The sequence below is a fragment of the Papio anubis genome, chromosome 4 (genome assembly GCF_008728515.1).
Source record: "Papio anubis isolate 15944 chromosome 4, Panubis1.0, whole genome shotgun sequence".
Lineage (NCBI taxonomy): Eukaryota > Metazoa > Chordata > Mammalia > Primates > Cercopithecidae > Papio > Papio anubis.
In genome coordinates, this window is record NC_044979.1 from 15,870,551 (window position 1) to 15,893,979 (window position 23,429).

Consider the following 23,429-nt stretch of genomic DNA (forward strand, 5'->3'; position numbering starts at 1 on the left):
TAGGTGGCCAGCAGCAGTAGACTGGATGAATGAAATGTGGTACACATACACCGTGGAATACTATGCAGCCATGAAAAGAATGAAATCATGTCCTTTGCAGAAACATGGATGAAGCTGGAGACAATAATCCTAAGTAAATTAACATAGGAACAGAAAACCAAATATCGCATTCTCATGTATAAGTGGGAGCTGAGCATTGGGTACACATGGATGTAAATATGGGAACAGTAGACACTGCAACTACTAGAGGGAAGAGAGAAGGAGGGTGGAAAGGGTGAAAAACTACCGATTGGGTGCTATGCTCATTGCCTGAGTGATGAGATCATTTGTGCCCCAAACCTCAGTATCACACAATATACCCATGTAACGAACCTGCTCATGTAACCGCTGAATCTAAAATAAAACTTGAAATTATATATTTTTTAAATAGAACGTGCTCTAGAAGTGGTAGCTCACACCTGTAATCCCAGCACTTTGGATCACTTGAGGTCAGGAGTTCAAAACCAGACTGGCCAACATGGTGAAACCCTATCTCTACTAACAATACAAAAAAAAAAAAAAATTAACTGGGAATCGTGGTGCGTGCCTGTAATCCCAGCTATTTGGGAGACTTGAGCCCAGGAGGTGGAGGTTTTAGTGAGCAGAGATCATGCCACGGCACTCCAGCCTGGATGTAGTTGAGCCAGAAGGAGATGTTTTGTGTGAAGGCTGAGGTTGGGGCTCTTCGGAGCATCAGTGTGAAGGAGGCCCTAAGTTATAGTGGTGGACACAGTAGCAGCTTTCTGCCTCTTTGTCCTTTATTCCAGACCCACAAGTGAACAGTACCAGCCTCGATCCCAAGCACACGCTCTGGAGACCTTCACATCTCACAGTTCCATGTGAGCAAATGGACTGGGAAAGCTGTGTGGCCTGAGAAAAGGCAACCCCATGGCCTGGATCTCACACAATATTTTGTCTTGGATTTTGAATAAGCATTTTTTTGCTTGTTCTGTGTTTTTGGTGGTGGTGTTGGTATACTTTACACTGACCGCTCGGAAGAAACGCCACAGTTATCTGTGGTTTTCATGCCCTGTTTCTGCTGCCGACCCTTCTGAGTGAGGTGACTCACTTTTCTGTGTAGAGTCTAAGTGGTCCAGGTAGGAGGTGGAAGCAGCCGTCTGGAAGGCCTTTGGGGTCCTTATGTCTGTCTCTTGGCTTCAGGTATCCAGCTGGGTTTTGAAAGGAATGATCTGAATGGAGACAAAAAACAATGGAAACTAACACTCCCAGCCCAGCCTTGTTTCTATGAAGCGTTTGGCTCTTCCCTTGACTCTTGAGTGATGATGATATTCAGACTAGACATTGACATTATGGTAAGAACAGGAAAGAATGTATCTGTCTTGTCTGTCTATATAGACATAAATCTACTGGATATATATCTCCAAAAGCGGACAAACCCAAGGCTGTAAGGTCACCTAGGTCTGCGTTTGTACTCCATAAAAACGAAATCCATGTTGAACAAAGTGATGTTTATATGCAGTGACTTTCTGGGTGACCCATGTGTCACAATCTGTCCATGGTGTGTGAGCCCTGAGCACTGTTTTCCTCTGACGATAGTGAGTGGTAACCATCACCTCACATGAACTGCACATCTGGAGCACAGATGGCCCTCTCAAGGTAATTGATCTTACACATTTACTGTTTACCAAACAAGTGTCTGATGCATGTTTGGGTGTACTGCAAAGCAAGTGGACTGAGGTCTCCTGTGTTTGCCACGAATGCTGTGTTCCATGTAGGGGTTTTACTCTACTCATCACTGCAATTGCACGCTGCTCCGTGGACACTTGGAGGCCTGTGCTGTGTTACCTGTAACAGAAAATGGGCTCTGAACTTGTCTGTCTCCCTTGGCTGCTCCTGGCCCTTGGTGCCAGCTCCCAGGGGTGTCCACAACCACTTGGGACAGAAGGTGAAGGTGGAATTTCAAAGAGAAACTTGCTTGGATCTTCAGTGGCAAGCTCGGATGAGCTATGGACCCAACCTGGGCCCTCTCAGTATTGCCAGGAGAAGCCTTTGGCAGGTGCCAGATTTGCCACGGGGCCTGCCTCCCTCTGCTGTGTCCAGTGAGTGCAAGCCAGCCAACGTGTGGCCAGAGTGGCTGGATGGTGTCACAGCCCTCAGATCTTTCCTTCTACCTTTTTTAAAGAGTCCCAAATAACTCATTTGAAGTGTCTTAAAGGTGAGCAAGTTTTATGAAAATGAATCCTTTCTCAGTTAATTAATCAAATGGGTGAATCCTGACCCTGTCTAGTTTCTTTCCCTGGTCAGAGTGGGGAGCTGGTATTAGCTGAGGGATTCACTGCAGCATCCTATCCCAAAGTCAAAGAAGATGAAAATGCAGTGTGCAGTGCTGGGCTTGATTCCCAAGTTGCAGTCTGGCTCCCACTATGGTAGGCGGGACATCTCTCTAGCTGCTCACAGAGATGGAACTAGGGAATTCAGGGATAATTAGGGGGCCAGGGAGATTTACTTGAGTCTGATTTTCCAGGTGAATGAGAAGGGAGGGCTTGGTCGAGGGTTTGGTGCCAAAACATTCCTGGGAGAGGCATGTCATAACCAGTAGCATTTGTAATTATTGTTGTATTTTAGCAATAAGATTTAGCTCGTCAAATTTTTTGGGCTGTCTGGAAGATGCTGACACATTTTCTGTGCTGTTATTGTTCTGAAGGCAGAGTAGCTCCAACCACTGTGAGAAGCCCAAATAAAAATCAACCTCTCCACCAAAAGACCACCTTTCCAAACACACGTTTCTCTAGAAAAGAGTACCCCCTTTTCTCCCAAACTTCTTACTATTTTTGGATTCCATGTCCTTGTATGTGCTAATCTAGTGTCATCTCCTTGTATGTGCTAATCTAGTGTACCATGCAACACATTTTGGGAGCTGGGGGCTCTGCTTACCTTTAAGGGGGACACCCCAATCTGACCTGAGATTGGAGTGTGAAGGAGTGTGAGGGAGCAGGTAAAGACACAGACAGTGAGAACAGGGTCACTTTACTGGTATAGAGACTGCAGAGGGACTGGGGGTTTAGCTGTTGGCAGCTATGGTGTCTTTAATCCAGGCCAAATAGTTGTAGACCTTGGTGTAGACTCCAGGCCTGTTCTTCTGGGCACAGCCATAGCCCCAGGACACAACTCCTTGGAGCTGTCCGTTGTAGACCACAGGGCCACCAGAGTCGCCCTAGGGAGAAGAAGGGACAAGTTGTATGGAGAGATGGAGGAGGAATATAGCTATATTTACTCTGAACCTTAAAAGACCCCTTTCCAGGCAGCTCTGTGGCTCCATGTCCTTCTCACAGTGGCCCATTCTCTGTTCCTAAGCAGACAGCATGCAGCCCAAGGGAGCCTTCCTCACTTCTCCATGGGGACACTGCAGGGAGCCTCCTCAGCCCCGCCACCTTGGGAGTTGAAATCTTTTTCCAAGATGGGGCCTGGGTATCAGTGGGAGCTTCAGCATGGGAAGGGTTGTTCAAATCACCTGGCAGGAATCCTTGCCTCCCTCAAGGAAGCCCACACAGAACATGTTGCTGGTAATCTTTCCAGGGTAGGAGGCTTCACACTCAGCCTGGGTCAGCACAGGAGCGTCCAGGCACCGCAGCTCATCTGGGTAGTCAGCTGTGAGGATCAGGAAGAGATCAAAGAAAGTAGAAATGTGGGTTAGGCCAGAGAAGGAGACAATAATCTAGGATGGAACATTGAAGAGGAACACTGCCCCTGGAGAGGACTCCAAAACATAAGTCCTGGCAAGGGACTCTGGCTTTTAGTTCCCAGAATGATCATTGTTGAACCCCTCCCAAAATGTGATCAGGGCAAGTTCTCCATTTGTCCTGTCTTTTGAATTAGGAGCCAAGTCCTTAGACTTTGCATCTCTCTCATGTTCAGTGCAGAGCCTGTGTATAATGGGCACTGGAAATGTGTCTTAAGCCTGGGGGCGAGAGGATTCAAATTAAGGGATATGCTTCATTCTGGAAATTGGGAGGATGGAGGGAAGTAGAAGGGCGAAGGGTGCCACTCACCACCAGAGCTCAGAGTGTTGCCCCAGCCAGAAATGAGGCACACGGTGCCAGGAGCTGGAGGGGCGGTGGGCAGAGAGATGGTGGACACACGGGCATTGATGACAGCAGGTGTGGAAAGCTTGATCAGCATGATGTCATTGTTATATTTCTTAACCTCGTTGTATTTGGGGTGGCGGATGATCTTGGCTGCGTTGATGAACTGCTCAGTCCCCTCCAGGACTTCGATGTTGTGCTCTCCCAGTCTCACCTGAATGCGTCCGCTGGGAAGGGCAGGCATGGTGAAGACCTTCTCCCACAGCCGGGACACCCATCCCACCTTCCCCAGGGTCCTTAAGCTCCCTGCTCATGGACAGCTCTGGGGCCATGGGGTGGAGTACGTGGCCATATCACATGGGCAGTAGAGGGATGTGGGTCAATGCAGGTGTGAGACCCAGGACCTTTCTGCTTCAGAGGTTGTTGTTAGTGGGATGCGGAAGAGTCAAAGGGATGCACTAGAGGCTGCTCCTCATCCCGTCTTCCCAGCCTCTTTCCCACAATTTCCACAGTCACCGGCACTGTGGGCACAAAGAGCATTCTTTTGCCCAGCATTCTTGTACTTTTCCCAGCATTCTTCACCCCAAGCCTTTGCTAACTGTGCATAGTGCCTGTTCCTCCCTCCCTTCTTGGCCTGGTGAGCACCACCCTTCTGTGTAATCTAATCCAAGGGTAGCCATAGCATTAGCTTCTCCTGGAAACTTGTTAGAAATGTAAATTCTTGGTCCTTACCTCCACCTACTGATCAGAACCTTGGGGATGGGACCCAGTGATTTGTGCCATAGCAAGTCTGCAGGTGGTTCTGATGCATACTCAGGTTTGAGAGTTTTTGGCGTAGGTGGCGGTTCTTAGCTCTGTCTATACACTCTATAGTTACCAGAAGTAGAGTGTGAAATACAGATATTCACACCCTCTTCCTGAAAACTTTGAGTTTATTGCCCTGGGATAGGACACAGGCATCAGTATTTTTAAAAACTCTTTCTTAGGTGGCTTTAATGTGTAGCTAACCAGCAAAAGTACTTGCCTTCTTCTCTCACAAGCTCAGTCCACTCCAAGATCATTCCTGCCTGCTTTTATGACCACAACCCTTGCTGTTTCATGGATTTGCCTGGGTGTGAGAGGTTCCTGTCTTGTGTTCACTCTCTGCTCTGAACAGTCAGCTGCTGCCAACAAGTTTTCTTCTCCACCACCTCTCCCATCCATCCTACCCAACCTCAGTACTTCCGTGGGCTGAAGCCAAGCTCTCTCAGGCAGCCTGGCTTGGAACTTTGCAGTCAGGGGCCCCACACTTACGGCTTGTAGCAGTGAGCTGCTGACACCACCCACTCTTCGTTTATGAGGGAGCCACCACATAAGTGGTAGCCATAATTCAGGGACACCTGGTAGGGGACAGAATTCTCCTCACAGGTGTAGCCCCCAACGATCTTGTCATCATCGTCAAAGGGGGTAGCAACTGGAATGGAGATGGGAAGGGAGAAGGCAAGTCAGTTGCATGTTAGGGGTGGTGCTCCCAGGGTGCAGTTGCTCTCTGCTAATTAGAAATCCTTAAGAAGCTCAGTGAGGCTAGGCAAGGGAGTGAGCGCTGCCACCCCTGGTGAGCATCACTGGATGTGGCTCCCAAGTCTCTGTGTCTGCAGGGCACATAGCTAGGTACCCTGCAGGTGTTCACATCTCTCCTGGGGTCACCAGGCTGAGGATGCAAGGAATGTCCTCACAATGCTTCCAGTGGGATAGGAGTTGGGATGTGTCTGTCTCACCCACTGAATGCTTCTCTCTTTTATTCACCACCTGTGTACTCCACCTGGCTATTTAAGCCCTGGATGGTCAGGAGACTTTGGTCAAGCTAGGAAAACCCCCTGTCTGTGTAGACCTGGCCATAACCAGCCTCCCCCTCAGCTCAGATCTGTGTAATAAGGGCAGAGTTGAGGGCAGCCCCTGGCTCACTTCGGCAAAACAAATGTAGATGTTATTATTGTCCAAAAGAACAGCAATTCTTAACCTTGGCTGCATGCCTAGAAATGTTAAAAATCACTTGGGAAGCTTAAAAGCCGGGAACACAGGCAGCACCCCAGACAAATGAAGTGAGAATTTCTAGAGTTGAGTCTCTGGCACGAGTAATTTTTCCACCTCCCCAGGTGCATTCGAGGTTAAGAGCAGCTATAGTGGAGGTATACTGGTGCTGTGGGAGCCAAGCCTGAAGCCTACTGCTTTATTTCATGGGCCAGCCTCACCTGGTCTCCCTTCCCAGCATCTCCATCCACAGCTTGGATATGGATGAATTGCAGTGGTGGGAGTGAAATCAGGGAGAAGGTGAAAGAGGTGAGGCTTAAAGAGAGCCCAGGGAGGATGGGAAGTAGAGATGCCAGATGGAGGAAATAGAATATCAGAGCACAGTCAAAAGAAGAGAGGTGGCAAGAATGGAAGGGCATGTGTCTGCCAGGAAAGGGGTGGTTGGGGCCTGAGGCAGGGCATGAAACTCACCAGCCGCTCCCACAAAGGCAAGGATCAGGAGTGGATTCATGGTGGTAGAGTGTGCCTGACTGGTGGTGGAGGACCCGTCTTTATACCTCCCGAGGATTGGGAGAGGAAGTGTCTGTGAGGTGAGGGTCACTGCTGCTTGCAAGACCAACAAACCCGCAGCTTTCCCCTTCCCAGGGTCTTGCATCAGCCCGGCTGTGTTTGGTCACTCTGTGGGTTTGTGATTCACAGGTGATAAGGGAACTTGCCTTCTGAGAGCAGAGAGGGAGACTGGCTGTTTCCTGGAAGGATGCTGGGATGGGAAAGACAGGGAAAATCAAGCCCCGGATCACACAGCTGGGATTTCTCAGGCCGAGGAGGTGAGGGTTAGAAGGAGGGAGAATGGCCTGGCTGTTTAGGAATCTTTTTAACTATTGTGAATGTATTTAATGTACTTAAGGAAGGGGAAGCGTTGGTCACAAGCTTTGCTTTTCAGTGTCCTGAAGCCCCCAGGAGAGGAGCAAAGTCGTATCTAAGGCTCGTTCCTGTGAATATGAAGATGCTTCTCTCCAAGCAGCGTGTGGCACAGTTAAATCTAAGGCTTTGGGGAATAAGAATTCCAAAACTAAGGGGTAAGGAGAAGGGGGACTCAGCATCCCATAGGATTCTGGGCTTCCAGATGGCTCTCCTTCCTACCAAGGCTTAAGGATGAGAAGTGTTGCAAAGAAGGAGGGGGCACAGGTTAGGTGGAGCTTACTCAGTGCCTCTGGAGCATGGAAATTAATGGTGCACTCCTCCCCTTCTTCAATGTGAAGACATTTGTCTGTCTCATGTGCATCTTGTCATAGGTATTTTTTATGCAGCCTCACGGTGCCCTGGCTATTGGCACTCAGGGCAATGCAAACTGGCCCAGCTGCTCGGGGTTGACAGCCCCACCTAGGAGGCCACTGACCACCAACAGGAATTACTCCCCTAAATCCACTAGAAGTACCCCTTTTAAACACCTCTGTATTGCTTGCATCAGGAGTCACAATCACCTGTGTGACTATGTACCATAGTCTATGTACCATAGTCTAATAGAAAATAACCGAAAACAAATAATCCAAGCCCTGCTCATTACAATTCTACTAGGCATCTACTTCACCCTACTGCAAATCTCAGAATACTTTGAAGCACCCTTTACTATTTCCGATGGTATCTACGGTTCGACATTCTTTGTTGCCACAGGCTTCCATGGACTCCACGTTATCATTGGATCTACATTCCTCACTATCTGTCTTATTCGCCAACTATTATACCACTTCACATCAAACCATCACTTCGGCTTTGAAGCCGCCGCTTGATATTGACATTTTGTAGATGTAGTCTGATTATTCCTCTATATTTCTATCTACTGATGAGGATCTTACTTTTTTAGTATAATTAGTACAGTTGACTTCCAATTAGCCAGTTTCGACAATATTCAATAAACAGTAATTAACCTAGTATTAGCCCTAATAATCAACACCCTTCTGATCCTACTATTAATAATCATCATATTCTGACTACCTCAACTCAACCCCTACACAGAAAAAACCGACCCTTATGAATGTGGCTTTGACCCACTAAATTCTGCTCGCATTCCTTTCTCCATAAAATTTTTCCTAGTTGCCATCACCTTTCTACTATTTGACCTAGAAATCGCCCTACTATTACCCCTACTATTACTATTATTATTACTATTACTATTACTATTACCCCTACCATGAGCTCTCCAAACAACAAATGACATGCCCCCAAATGACATGCCCCCAAATGACATGCCCCCGATGAGATATCAGACTTTGGACCATGGTAAATCTGGGTTATGATCTGATCTGAGAATCAGCAGAAGGTGGAGATTTTAGCACATGGTAAATGGGTCACATATTGGGTTCAATAACGAAGATGTGGAGGGGTGGGTCTAAAATTTTCTATCTTCGATGCAGTGAGATTATGCTGTGCTCAGTACAAAATGAATCTTCCCAGAGAATACCCTGATTTGGGCCCTACCAATGCTACTAAGACACAGTTGTGTAATTGACTGAGGCATAACCTGGCCAGAGCAGTGTGGAGATGGAGATGCTGTCTGTACTCAGGTCTAGTGATGTAAAGAAAGGAGGAGCTTGCTTATGAGGGTGCTTTCCCTTCTCAGCAACTCTGAGTTCAGGCTGGTGATGGGCAGGAGTGAGTAGAGTTCAAGTTTGAATTCTTTGAAAGGTAAAAGAAGTAGCAGTGTTCTGAAGACGATGAACAAAATGAGAAAAGCTCAGAAACTTGGTGGTGAAATTTGACATGGCCAGGCACTAGAGGGAGGAAGCAAATGGAAACCAGAGGGAATCAGAAAAAATGCTAAAGTGGGGCCCGTGGAGTTGAGAGGACACACAAAGTACCTTCGGGTTCAACTCCTGGCATGGCCACCGATCCAGCTTCCTGACAGCCAGGAGACCCACTGCTCTGAGACACCCTCTCCACCCTGTACCCTATCTAATCACTGTTGGGCTCAAACCTAACACTGCTGTACTTAGATGGTGTATGGTGTCTGACAGCTTTACACGTTTTTAAGTAAGCAAGAGTGGTGCATAGCTTTTCGTTTATGCTGAGTTTCACAGTTTAACTTCCCACAAACATGCTAATTGTGATTTGTGCAGAGCAAAATTATTTCCATTTATAGAGGAAGACAATGAGATTCAGAAGGATTCTGTCTTGCCCAAGAATACAGACAGAGCTGATCATGAGGCCAACGGAAGCCATGGAGAGCGTTGTGAAGTATGGGAATTGCTGCAGGTGGCATCTAAAAGGAGATTTATTGAGGATCAAGGCAGAGGCCCCCAGAGGACAAACAGTACATTTGATTCCTTCCTGGTCTTTTCTTCCTGGCAGAAATAGATGATTCAATTCATCTTTCTCCTGGCACTTTGTCTTAGAGCCTTACCTTGCCACAGTTCCAGACCCATCTAGGCCATGACTGCCATGTAGATGACACACTTCTCTGCTCACGCACAACTGGCCAAGCCTGAGGTAGCCAGGTTTTGGAGCATTGACAATATGAGTTTTTCCTGTGTTGTCCCTAAATACGTTTCATTTTGTCCCCTTGTCACGGGGTCTTCACAGAACTCCTGCCTTGGAGGATAAGGAGAGACTCTTGCTCTAGCAACTGTGGACACCAGTGTGCACTAAACAGGGAGGTGAACCTTGGTAGAAGATGGAAAATTTGTTTGGAAAGGGGATTTTTGGATCAGTGCTTGTGGCTCTGACTCTCTGTCTGAAAGGGAACACCCAAGAATATGAGGATTTCTGTATCTAGAGCTTGAAGACTAGCCTTCTCCAGTATTTTGTGCTCTTCCTTAAATGATCACAGTATGGTCTGAGGTCAGCTTTGTTCAAAAATGAATGACCTTACAGGCAACAAAGATAGCTATAGGTGGAGACTGTTACTTCATACCATAGACTCACATGTGTAGGATAGGTTCAGATCCAACTGCCCGAGCTCAATTTGGAGGACATGCCATTCTTGGTACTGTTCATTCTGAGCTACAGTTTTCTTTGTCTACTTCTCTAAGACATCTTTCTGGCTTGTATTTAGCACTTAGCACACCAAACCACTGTCCTTCAATTATGATAACAGTGAATCATTTTTGTGAGCTTACTATATAGCACGTAATTTACTATACAGCATGTAACTCATACAAGTTAAGAATGTGTTTTTCATTTTATCATCACAACCACCTATGGGATTCCCCATTTTACAGATGATCAAATGAGCTTTCTGGAGGTGAAGTGACTCTCCATCTCCCAGAGCAGCAGCTCCCAGCCAGAACTGACCCTGCCTTCACCTATGATCTTGGCAAAGCAACCAGAGCTGGAAAGAACCAAAAGGGAAGCTTTCAATTACTTTTAGCCACTTTGTCTCCCTTTTTTCTCTCCTCCTCTCCTGCATTTTCCTCCATCCCCAGGTACAGTTTGGGATGTGGATGCCTGTTCCTACACAAAAACACTTGGAATTCATTTCTGATACCCCAATTCATCCCGATTTTCCCCTCTTTAAAGTCAGATCTCACCTACCTGTTTGGGTCAGAGAGAGGTGTGTTTTAAAATCCCCGAGGAAGGAGGCAGGGATTGTGCCCTCAGATGATTATTGGTGAAGTGGATTTAAGCTTCATTTCAGTTTAACAGAATGTTGCTGTGTCTCTGCCTAGGACAGGCAGCCCATTGTGGCCCTGGGTGATGAGGGAAGCCCACAGAGGCCCAGGATTTGTGACCTGTGGCTGCCAGTGTCTGCAGAGCCAGAATTGAGCTAATCCCGTGAAAGGATGGGCGCTGATGGGCAGTTGTATGGTTGGTTGCTATGGGGCTTGTTGATCTCTCAAATTCCAGGTGACAAGATCAATGTGTGCTTGACCGGCCCCTTCCCAGCAGGCTCTGGCAGCTACAAACTGGTTTAGGTGTGGAAGATGATACCACTTTACCTTTGGTTTTTCTTTGAAAAACAAGAAAGACAGATGAAAACAAGCATTCTGCCAGTGGGCAGGCAAGAATTCTCTTCGGGAAAATGGATGTTCATGGCTCTTCCCCACATTGGCCTTGAAAGAGCGTGGCTGGAGAGTAGCTACTATTAAAATTAAAAAAAAAAAAAAAAAAAAAAAAAAAGAAGATGCTGTTGAGGCTGCAGAGGAAAGGGAATGCTGATATACTGTTGGCCCGAGTGTAAATTAGTTCATGGAAAAAGTAATGCAGAAAGCACTTTGGAGATTTCTGAAATAATTTAAAAGAGAACTACCTTTCCACCCAGCAATTCCTTTCCTGGGCATTTACCCAAAGGAAAATAATTGTTCTGCCAAAAACAAGTAAGTTACCACATAACTTACTATACGGCATGTAACTCATATAAGAATGGCTTTTTCATTTTATCATCACAACCACCTATGGGATTGCCCATTTTACAGAGATCCACGGGCTTTCTGAAGATGAAGTGACTTGCTCAAGGTCACGTAACCAGTAGGTTGTAAAGATGGGATGTAAGTATGTTGATCTGACTCTAGGGCCTCCATGCTCTGCTATAGGGCATTCTGCTTTGCCTCCTCCAAACTGATCCTTGGTGCAGCCTCACTGAGGTGGCAGGCAGCAGATATTGTTATCTCCTTTTTAGAGATGAACAATCTAAAGCTCAGAGGTGAAGTGACTTCTCCAGGGTCACTTGTCTAAGGAAAGCAGAGATCATACTAGAACCTTCCCTATTCAGACGAAGTTTATTCCCCTTCATGTTGCTACAGAGTTGAGTCTTTCAGACCTCCTAGTAGTCTGGAAAGTGTCAGATTCCAAATTCTTTTTTTTTTTTTTTTTTTTTTTTTTTTTAACACTTTCTTCTCCAAATCCCACCACATCTTTCTTCTAAGCTCTTACTCAACTCCTCCTTGGGTTCCAGTATCCTTTATAATTCTCCAACCAGATTGTCAGATTTTAGGCTGTCTGCCCCCTAAACTTCCAGCTCCTCTCCTCATCCATTATTATTATTTTTTTTTTCTAAGCTACTGATCTACCCCATGGCACAATTTCTCTTTATCCAATAAGGAATTGTTTTCATTACTATCTCAACCCAGGAATCACTGAATCTGGAGAGTGAAGGGAGTCCTCTGTGTGATCCAAAAAAGTCTGACTTGTAAGATGGAGTCGATGGCCATGGAAAACATGCAGGTTTTATGCCTGGAGGGAAGTTTATAGTTCTGTTTATTCTTCAGGCTTCCATGTATGGGTAAATGGGGAAGCCTCTAGCACTTGAGACTAAACCTAAATTATTTTAAGGATAGATTGATTGCTGTAATATAATGGTGAGTCTTTCTGTTCACATTTCAGCCACTCCTTGACCACTCTTGTTTGGCCTATTAGAGCTGCTTAAGTGAGCCCAGGCTGCCTTAGACAGGAAGCAGAAGAAAGCCAGGACAGAGTGTGGGATAAACACCCATGTAGGTTCTTATTATTATAACATCTAGGATCTGTTTCATGATACTCAGAGTTTAATATATGATGTATGTATGTATTTTTTCTAAATTATACCAGCTCTAGATTGAGGCTCACAAGATAGGTTTGGTGATAAATCCAGTCAACTGGGTTCCTTTTGCTCGTTTAGCTTATAAAATTCTAAACTGTGTCATCCATTTGGAAGGCAGCCAATGGGTCAGCCATTTCCTCAAGATCGTCTTGGCCAGGAGGGCCAAGCTCCCAAGGCTCAGAACTGAGTGCTTCATCCACACAGGCACCAACACAATTCCAATTGAGAACCTTCCACCCTGGGCCACTGTGTTTGAGCAAGTTCTGCACTTTGCCCCTCTGTAGAACCCGTATCTTCTGTTCCATTTCCCAGTCTTGGGTAAGGCAGCAGAAGGGGGTTGGCACACGACTTGTGTACCTTTCTATTCAAATACAAAGCTTGTTATCTGTAGTCCTCCTGCAGTTCTGTAAAACACTGGAACTTATTCCTCCTATCTAGCTGTAATTTTGTGTCCTTTAATCTTTTCGTATCCTCCTCCCAACTAAAACATAAATTTAAAACAAGAATAAAAAATATAAAGTTTGAAGTGCTTATTCCTTTCCTGTTAGAATAATCTAGTTAATTTTCTTATGGGCTTAGATTATCTAAACTCAAATGCCTTTGTAGAGTTTTCCTCCAGGGAAATCCACTACAGCTGTATAAATTTTCCTCTTATGTTTGAAATCATATTTATTTACTCATAAATATTTATTGAATTCCTGAAGTGATATTCCAAGAGTTCTTCTATGCTATTTGGAAGCAGCAATGAAGAAGACAGAAAAGGTTCTTGTTTTCATTGCATTCATGTGTACATGTGCATGCATTTATGCACATGTGAAGAGGTATAGAAATGGGATGCACATACATTGCTTTCAGTACATGATTAGTACATATTACTAAAATAGGGTAAAGTGATAATATAATATGGGATGACTGCTGAAGTGCTGTTATGTAGAGTGGTCAGGAAGGGTCTCTTTGGGGAGGTGGCATTTAAGTTAACACCTGAATAAAAAGGAACCAGCCATCTGCAAGTAGAGTTAGGAGGGCTTTCATGATTTCCTTCTGAGTCTGTAACAGAAATAATTCAACACACACAACCGATTGCTTTTTTTTTTTTTTTTTTTTTTGAGACAGAGTCTCACTGTGTCTCCCAGGCTGGAGTGCAGTGGCGCGATCTCGGCTCACTGCAAGCTCCGCCCCCCGGGTTCACGCCATTCTCCCGCCTCAGCCTCCCAAGTAGCTGGGACTACAGGCGCCCGCTACCGCGCCCGGCTAGTTTTTTTTTTTTTGTATTTTTAGTAGAGACGGGGTTTCACCATGTTAGCCAGGATAGTCTTGATCTCCTGACCTTGTGATCCACCCGCCTCGGCCTCCCAAAGTGCTGGGATTACAGGCTTGAGCCACCGCGCCCGGCCCCCGATTGCTTTTTAAAATTAAATAACCATGTCATCTAGCCTATGGATATATACTTTGTCATGGGTTTTGATTGTATGAAGGATGGTCATCAGTATATTGAACTATTCTTATTAAAGTTAATGTAAAATATTTTTAACATGAAATGATATTCATGAAATATTATTGGGTTAAGGGAATAAATTCTAAAACCACATATTTTATGATCTAATTTTATTAAACTGAGTGATTTTGACTTTTTTATTTTGATAATATGCATGTTTTATAATACCACAAATTTTTTTATTTAGTTAAAATAGCTAAAAGAGAAACAATTGTAAAAATACAATTTTCTGAGAGGGAGTCCTACTTATTCTTGAGGAAGGAATTGCTAGTGGTAAAATATGTTTTTATAGTGAGAAATACATTTAGGTAGCAACTACACTAATTGCATATTTTGTCTCTGTGTGCTTTTTTACAGATAATTGCATCACTTTCTTATTAAAAACTTACATTTAAAAACTCGCTATTATTCTTATTTTCTATGGAGAAATTAAGGCATGGAGAAATTGTGTAGCTTGTTAAGGTTACACCTAGTGTTATAGCAGAAGAACCAAGTTTTAAACTTAGGTCTGCCACTTGACAAAGTTCAAGTTCCTAACCACAGTGCTTTACTGCTTTTAAAGAGGCAATTTTGTAATATAGGAAGGTGCTTCATAATCCAAGACTTCACTGTAGGTAAATTTGTCAACTTCCTATGGTAATGGGAGCATAGGGCAGGAAGGTAAGCTAGCATGGAACTCATGAGATAAAATGGGTATACATGTGCATTCCTGTGACCTGGAGAATTAGTACATGTGGAAACTGGAGAAGACCCATGGGACCTTACATGGACCAGAAACTAGATAGGAATCACTCCTTTATAAAGTGAGGTACACAAAGAGATACATAGTTAGTGAAAGGATGAGCTAGAAAACTAATCCTAGAAGCAGTTAACAAAGAATATTATTTATCTTGGTCTTGGCTTTGGGTGAAGGATTTTTAAAAATTTCCTCTGAGTATTCATGGTCACTGAACAGTCAGTCCATTGGGGATTGAGATAGACATTCTATGACCAAGAAGATATATACTGAGAATTATAAAATAAAATGATATTGGGTCTGTAGCACTCCAATTTCTTGACAGAGGCAAGCATGAATATTTCCTAGAAAACCCATGTTTACTCCAGTATTTAAAGAATTCTGAAAGATAAATTCACATCAAATTACACAGTGGACAAGGAAATAGGCCACCCTGAGTGAGAGTCAGCAGACTACTGAAAACAAGATGCAAAAAGGCATCAAATGCTGGCATTGCCAGATAAGAATTCCCAGTAGATGCTTAATATACTTATAAAAAGAAAATAATTTTAAAATACACAAGGAACAAGATGCATTCAAAAATGACAACTCATATTTGTAAATGACCCAAATGGAGTTTCTAGAAATAAAAAATATAATTTAGATGAACAAAGTCAGTTGAAATGTTAAATTAGAGGCTTACTGGAGCTGAGGTGTGAATTAGTAAACTAAACAGTAGTTTTAAAGAAATTACCCAGATTGTAGCATAGAGAAGCAAAAAGAAGAAAAATATGACTGAATAGGTAAGAAGACTAGATGATAGTATGAAAGAAAATTGAATATAAGATATAGCTATACTTCTGGCCATCTCTTCTTCAATAAAATGTGGACAACAATCAGGTATACCGATTTAAGTTTTGGCCCCAAGAGGATTTCCCTTCACCACTACCTTTCAGAACCATACTTGGTTAGACTGTAATGATCCTTCAAGAATAATGTGGAGACCCATCTGAAAAAAATGATCTCATGTTTCTCAACTGGAAATATGAAATTTCTATGAAACTTGGGTGTGGTTTGAAGGTGACAGGAGAAAAGCATGAGTGGGTACCATGACACTCTGAGATGTGCTCTTGAAATTGAATTGTACCTTCTTCCAGCTGTATTTAAGTATGGTCTTGATTATGTATTTTCCATTTAATAACAGAGAGAATGCTCTGGGCACAGCCAACGTTACAGTTTTGCAGATCAGATAATACCTTGTTCTGAATGCCATTATGAGGCATCCGTTACAGAGCCAGGAGCAACGTTTCAAAAGAAAAGGGGGTCATTGGCCGGTAAGAGTATAGCTTTACACCAAAACTCTGCACCTGTCTTCAGGGCAATTCTCCAGGTGGCCTTGGACCAACTCAGTACCTCCCCATTTATTGCTTGTAGTTCTCAAGAATAACTGTACAATGTGCTGGTAATGTAACATCCTGAGATAAGGAGGAACTGGCTAGAACAGCCAGGGCTCTGTTCCAGTCCCTTCTAGAAGTAGGATGTCCTTCAATGTTTTGCCAAGCATGTCAAGTTGCTTAGGATATAACACCCAGAGTGGCTGCTCTCTGAGGTCCCTCAGTGGCAGAGCAAGTAGGGAAGGCACAGACAAGGTTTCATTCACCATTGGCAGCTTTCCTGAGCCTAGTGGAACTGGCTTTCCCTGAATCTTAGGCCTCTGTTTTCCCTTGCTGCCTGTATGTAATAAACACTCTTCATGTAATTTGTGTGTTTGAGCATTCTTTCTCTCTGGGATCTGGAAAGCAACAAAAGTATAGCCCAAGATGCAACGGTCTGAAGTGCCAATCAGGGCACAGCGAACCTGTTCCACACTGCCTTGTGATTCTCTTATTGGGGAATGTCAGGATCTCCTTAGAGCATCCGTATCTATCATAGGATCTTCAAGAACAACTGGGTCTGCTTAGTCTATGGCCCAAGCAGCAGGAAGCTTTCATCATGGGCTTGTTCTGCCACAGAACCCTCTCTTGCAATGGCTCCAGCTTTACAGATTACATAGTAAATGGAATAGAGTAGCACAATCAAATGCAGTATATCCAAAGTTTAATTCAAAGTCCAAAGACTTAGCATTGTACCTCTTTTCTGTGGTAGATGATCTAAGGTGCAGCAGCTTACTTCTCATATTAGAGGAGATATTTTGACATGCCCCAAACCTCTGGACTACTCCAAAACTCACCATTATAGAAGGTTCCTGAACTTCGCAGATTTTATGTTGGCCTGGGATACATGTGTCATATTGTCATATTGAGGCATCTAGAGAGCTTTATAATTCCTATTGACTGAGAACAACCAGATGTCATTAATGTAATGTACCAGCTTTGTTTCAAGGTGACTAAAGTTCTGCCAAAATATATTATGATAGAAAACCAGCTAAAAAGAGCCTTGAGATAAAACAGTTAAAGGCTATTACTGACCCTGCCACTTGAAGGAAACTGTATCTGATTGTTTTTATTGGGTATTTCTGAGCACCCTTCTAGAAGAAATTTTACCCTCAGCTTTCCAGGAGCCACCCTTCCTGTCTGTGGATAGAACACTTCAGCTAGTCCTACAGATGCTCTCCTCATCCCCAGTCTATCCATTCACACCCATGCCCACCCACAAGCACAGAAACAGCTGTGTCTGCCCAAGAGCTGTGGTTTCCTCCTCCTGTCCCATCTTGGCAGGGCCCTCAGGCTCATGTAAGGGGAGCTGGGTAGGAGAGAGTTGAGGTTCTTGCTCAGATCTTTGATCTGTGCCCAGCACTGTGTCTTCAACGCTGCAGAGGTATATGCTGCTGTCTTCAGGGTTCGTGTTGCTCACAGTCAGAGTTGAGAATGTTAGGTTTGGGCGACTGATGGGAAACTTGTCAATGACAAATCCACTCTCATATGTGGCCTCAGAGCCCTGATTTGCAGTTGCAATCAGTGTCATGCTCTGTCCAGGTTGCTGACGGTACCAGAACATCATGGTGAGTTGGCTATCGACTTGACACTGGATCGTCACGGAGGTTCCACGTTGACAGACATCCCTGCTTGGCTTTTGAGAGACGACAGCACTGAACACAGAGCCTAATTCCAGAGAGATATTCATGAGGACTGACAAGCTTGGAGTCAGATGTCTCGCCAGGCAGGAACGTCTCTGCTTTATCACTCCAATGCCACCTCAGCTCCCAAAGGACCCCAAGGCACTGCCTCCTTTTTATTGTGCCAACAATTACTCTGTTATGGTCCTTTAATCTAACATATCCCCTTCATCTTCTGTCTGGTGGCTTCAGACTCTCTGAAGAGAAAGTCTTTCCACCTCTCCACCTAGCATTAACATTAACCCCAGACTCCTCACAAGCCAAGGCTCATACCTCGTCCCAGGAGAAGGAGCAGGAAACCCAGCATCTTCAAGTGATGGCCTCTCCCCTGAGAAAAGGCACTAAGAAGTGAAACTCAAGTTCATCTTTGCTTCCTACAGCGTAGCTCCTTCCTGCTCTGTTTCCCTCCTCTAACAGGTGGTTGATTTTCTGCAAGATATGCAAAAATCAGTCTTCCCCCTGGTGGAACTGTGTGGCTCTTCACTCAGGATGAGTCTTCATGCCCAAGCCTCGCAGCATGCACCGGCAGCTCACCACTGTTCTCCCACCACTTTACTATCTGCCATTACTGAACACCAGTCTTTGCTACTGTCTGGGTGTAGAGCAAACAGTGGGGTGTAGAGCAAACATTGGGGTGCAGAGTTGACTTCAAAGAACTAAAGGTAATATGTTAGAATATAAGGGAACTTCATAACAGTATTTCAGCTGCCTGCTGGGTCTTCATGGTTATCTCAAACTGAACTCATTCCTGCCCCAGCACATACACACACCAATAAACGGGCTCTTATTCCTCAGTTCCCCTCTCCCAACAAATGGCATCCCTGCTCCTCTTGCACGTTAAGCTCAAGAATTCCATAAGCCTCTCTTTTTCTTCACCTACCTTATTTGCCAATTCACAAATTAAGTGCATTGTCTCTTATATCTCTTCCCTTGTTTCAGTTATCACAGTCATAACTAGTTTTTTGTCTTTGCTTAATTCCTGGATACTTGTAATATAGTTTCTTCTGTTCTAATTCAACTCGGTCTAGGCCACGAAACAGATCATGCATGTGTAAAACTTGACCACAATGCTATGATCTTTTTCCATTATCAAGCTGATTTCTCATATCATGTAATTGCTTGAAATAGTTCATTTTTGCATAAAAGTAGATCTAAGTTTTTGAGCACTTACTCTGCTTTTCATACATTTATTTAAGTCTATTTTTTGGTTGGCTATTTATTATTGTCACACTATTTTTACAGGTTAGGAAATTTTAGAGGTAAGACCTAGAGACCTTAAACAACTTATCCAAGTTCATATAATCCAAGAGTAAGTAACAGAGTCAGGACTCAAATCAATGCCTATGTGATCACAAATCTCAAGTGTTACTATCAACACTATCAAGTATTGTCTGACTCTTGCAGTTGCCTGTGCCTTAGTAAAGTACAGTCTGGTGGGTAACTGAAAATGATAGGCCTAACACTCTACAGAATGCTAGGAAACTCTAGAAAGACAGCCTTGCAAAAACTAACCTATCTTATTTGATTCTGAGATTCTCTCTATTATAAGATGTTCTATTAAATACCTAATTGTTACTTTTGAGTGGTGTTTAGTACTACCACATTAAAGGTGAAGATTGATTATACGTCTTACCCATATTTCAAAGAAAATAGAATTGTGAAAAGCAATTTACCTTATAATAGAGAAAATGTGACACTTTAACAATATTTCAGTAACTCGTTCATATGAGGAGTGTATGTGAAGCCTTTACATCTATTGGACATGACTCAGACAGTGGCTTGAGGTAAACTCTGCTAAGTAGAAGTAGTAAAAGGTATAGAATACTTCAGTTTTTATTGACATGTAGATATATTTTTAAATCTTTTAGTCAATTGTATCAAACTCTCTGCCAAAATAACCCAGCATCTTTTTCATTTATCCTAAAAGCTTCTGAAAATTAACAAATGATCCCTATTCTTTGCTAAATTCCAAATCTTTGCCTCTTCATCAGTATTCTCTTTGTTTGAAAAAAAAAAAAAACAGCAAACGTATTCCCCTCCCTTTTTATGCTTTTCAAACTGCAGTGGTCTCTACATTTTTCTCTCAGGGAATGTTATGGATACTAAACTGTCATTTAATTTTAATGTGTTTATTTATTGAATTAATACATGTACATAGTTAATGATTCAATTATAACAGAGAACAAAAAGTAAGTCCCCTCTCCAGAGATAAACAGTCTTTTAAGTGTTTTGGTACATATTCTTAGAAATAATAGTTCTTGCTTGCTCAAGTTTATGTAAATCTGACTCTCTCTTCTTTTACACAGGAAACACACAGTCCAAACCTTCCTGTACTTCGCTTGTTTAATTAGCAATGTGTTTCTTATCAGCATATTTCAAAGTTGATTTTATTAAAAAATACACAGAATCATGCCATTATTTTCCATTTTATTATGAGAATTTTCAAGCATCTATTGAAGCTGAAAGTATTATACCGTGAACATGCGTGTACCCACCGCCTAGGTTCTGGATAAAACCATTATTGCTTTACCACATAACTATCCATCTATCCATTCTTCTATTCGTCCATCAATCCATCTAATTTTGTAATTCATTGAAAAGTCAGTTGAAGGCATACTTCACTTCTAAGCAGTTCAGCACACGTATAATTAACTGGAGTTCAAGATGTTTTTCAGGTAAAATTCGCGTACAGCACCATGCACAAATCTTGAATACCGTTAAACAAGTTTTGACAAATGCATACACTGTGTAACCTACCAAATTATAGAATATTACCATCATCTCCAAGGTTTTCTCATGCCTTTAGTTTTCCCCACTGCTAACCCCTTAGAGGCAACCAGTGTTCTGATTTCTTTATTATAAATTATTATTTTCTAGAATTTTGTATAAATGGAATAACATCATACACTCTCTTATGCAAAGTTTCTTTCACTCAGAATAATGCTTTTAAGATTTGTCCAAGTCGTGTGTATTAGTACTTCGTTTCTTTTTGTGGCAGTGGAATATGTCACCATACGGATATACTACCGTTTGTTTAGCCACTCTCCTGGAGATGGACATTGAAGATGTCTCCAGGTTTTGGCAATGATTAATTCACTTTCTGTAAACATTCCGGTTTAAGTCTTTTTTTGTAGATGTATGTGTTTATTTCTCTTAAGTAGATACTTAGGAGCATAATTGCTGGCTCATAGGGATAGATGATCATGGGGTTTAGTTTTATAACAAACTATTAGAACTTTTTCCAAATTGGTTGTACTATTATCCACTTTCACCAACAATGTATGTGAGTTCTGGGACTCCAAATTTTTGCCAGCATTTGGTGTTGTCAGGTGGTTTAATTTGAGTGGGTATGTGGATGGTTAGTGGTATCTCATTGTGGTTTTAATGTGTATTTCCTGTTTGTCTGCCCTTTTGCCAGTACCACATTCCTTTGATTATTGTGGGTTTATAGTAAGTCTTGAAGTCAGATAGTGAAAGTACTCCAAGTGTGTTCTTTCTAATTAACATTTTGATTATTCTAGAATGTCAGGAGCTCAGCAGAGCTGAAAAAGAGTGCTGAGGACTTAGGTACTCATTTTAACATATTTTTAAAATTTCAAATTTTATTTTAGAGACAGGGGGTACATATGCAGGTTTGTTACATGAGTATATTGCACCCAGGTAGTGAGCCAATTAAAGCAACAAGCCCAAAAGGAAAGAGTTAAGTCTATTTGAAAATGCAACCCTGGAGTCCCTTTGCTTTAGTCTGGGCCAGTTGCTAATTAGTTCCACTGCCCAGCTTTTATCCTGACATTTTTCTTTGTTATTACTCTGAATGAGATTTTTTTATTTCCTGTATCCCATTTTTTTTTTCTTTTTGGTTTGTTTTCTCAGTTTGCTGAGACATACTACCCAGTAATTTCCTAAGAAAGCTTGAGATAGAGGTAAATGTTTTGGATCTTAACATAATTTAAATGTCTTTTTATTTGCATTTTATTGATATCTTGGGTTAGTAGAGAAATCTAAGATTAAAATGATTTTCTATCAGAATTTTATTGATATTTCTTGCATCTTTTTTTTTAGAATTCAGTGTTGCTATTTAGAAATGTGATGTTATTCCACTTTTGCATTATCTATGGCTTTTCTCTAAGTATAATTTTGATTTTTAACATTTTCTTTGTCTTTTGTAGTTTAGAATCATTTAGTCCCCAGTGTTCTGAAATCACAAAGGTATGCCTTAGTTTCAGTTGTTTTACAATAATCAGCCAACAACAGGCATTTTAAAATATGGAGGCTTACGTTTTTTCATTTCTGAGAACTAATTTTTATGGCATGATTTCTCTGATAATTTTTAAATTTTTTTCTGGACTTTCTCTTGGACAGCCATTGATTCTCCTGTGTTCACCCTTCAAGTCACTTATATTTTCTTTCATGTTTTCTGTTATATAACTTATTGATATTTTGTTCTATTTTCTGGGATGTTATATCAAGTTTTCTTTTGACTCTTATTTTAAAATTTTATTTTGGCTTTCTTAAAGTTTCTCCCCGGAAAAAAAGATATGTATACATACATATATAATACACACACACATATAAATATGTGTGTGTGTGTATATATATATATAATCTTACTCTGTTTTAGGGATGACATGTTTCTTATATCTGTCTTGGATAGAAACAATCATTTATATGATTGCTATTTAGAACTCCACCTTTGTTTCTCTGTATTTCATATGCTTGCCTCAATTTTCTTTGTTCCCACAATTTACTTCATTTCTTTTCCTTTTTCTGTTTCTTGTTTTTTATTTTGTTTTTCTCTTCTTTCCTTTAATGTCTGTCTCTTTTGCTTTCTATCATAAATGTTAAGAAACTTTGTTTACTAATGATCTTTGATTGTATATTGATTTTTAAGAGTAAAGCACTAAAAACGTGACTGGAAGCCTGGTAATATGGATGGCACTTGTTCGCTAGGAGATTTTACTTGAAGAGATTTGGCGGGAAACCAGTCGTGTCATAAGGGACACTGAAATATCAGTATTTGTAAGTCTCTTTTCTGGGGGTGCTCAAATTCTTCAAATAAAAATATATTATTATGCTACTGTAGGTATAGTTAACTAGTTGTTCTGTGCCAAAAGCAGTGGAGAGGTGTTGAGAGTTAATTCCCCCATGGGTCTCTGACATTTCTACAATCATATATCAACTTTTCATTTGGACTGTCTTGTCAAGAATGTTTGTATAGCAATCAGCCTGGAAGATAGAGATAACATCTCTCTCTGGATCTGTTTGCTATCCAGGATAATAAACATAATGTACCCCCGTGGGACAAAGATTGATCAGGTTTGAGAAAACCCACAGCATCCAGAAGCTGCTCTGTGTCACTGTTGTGGAAATGGGCAGAGGGGAAGGCACAGGTCTGTTATAGGCATATGAAGCTCATGCTGCCCGTTGTGTTGAGAGTATTAAAAATGCTTTGTAATCCAGTAGTCTCCCGTCTTCTGCTAGTGTTCATGGAATGCTGT

The 23,429-nt window shown here is 42.4% G+C and overlaps 1 protein-coding gene and 3 gene segments (V, D, J or C); all 4 read right to left on the reverse strand.

Annotated features, from left to right (window-relative positions):
• Positions 1-23,429, reverse strand: part of LOC101002206 — a 203,862-nt gene that overhangs the window by 110,238 nt on the left and 70,195 nt on the right.
• LOC100999905 overlaps positions 1-23,429 on the reverse strand; it is a 221,769-nt gene that overhangs the window by 100,842 nt on the left and 97,498 nt on the right.
• LOC101007403 (putative trypsin-6) lies at positions 3,011-6,663 on the reverse strand. The gene is made up of 5 exons (XM_021935369.2): positions 6,564-6,663; positions 5,376-5,535; positions 4,050-4,309; positions 3,512-3,648; positions 3,011-3,214 (listed from the first exon to the last, which is right to left on the reverse strand). The coding sequence occupies exons 1-5, from the start codon at positions 6,601-6,603 to the stop codon at positions 3,062-3,064; spliced, it is 750 nt and encodes a 249-aa protein (XP_021791061.2). The 5' UTR covers positions 6,604-6,663; the 3' UTR covers positions 3,011-3,061.
• LOC100997778 lies at positions 15,019-18,274 on the reverse strand. The segment is given in 2 exon segments: positions 15,019-17,917; positions 18,205-18,274. Coding segments are annotated over 2 exon segments (510 nt in total).

Excerpts from the sequence above, each read along its gene's own strand:
- LOC101007403 (XM_021935369.2), bottom strand. The coding sequence starts at position 6,603 with ATGAATCCACTCCTGATCCTTGCCTTTGTGGGAGCGGCTG. Across the intron at positions 4,310-5,375 it reads GCAGCTCACTGCTACAAGCC|CGGACGCATTCAGGTGAGAC; the intron begins GTAAGTGTGGGG and ends TGCCCTTCCCAG. Across the intron at positions 3,215-3,511 it reads GAGGCAAGGATTCCTGCCAG|GGCGACTCTGGTGGCCCTGT; the intron begins GTGATTTGAACA and ends TCTTCTCCCTAG.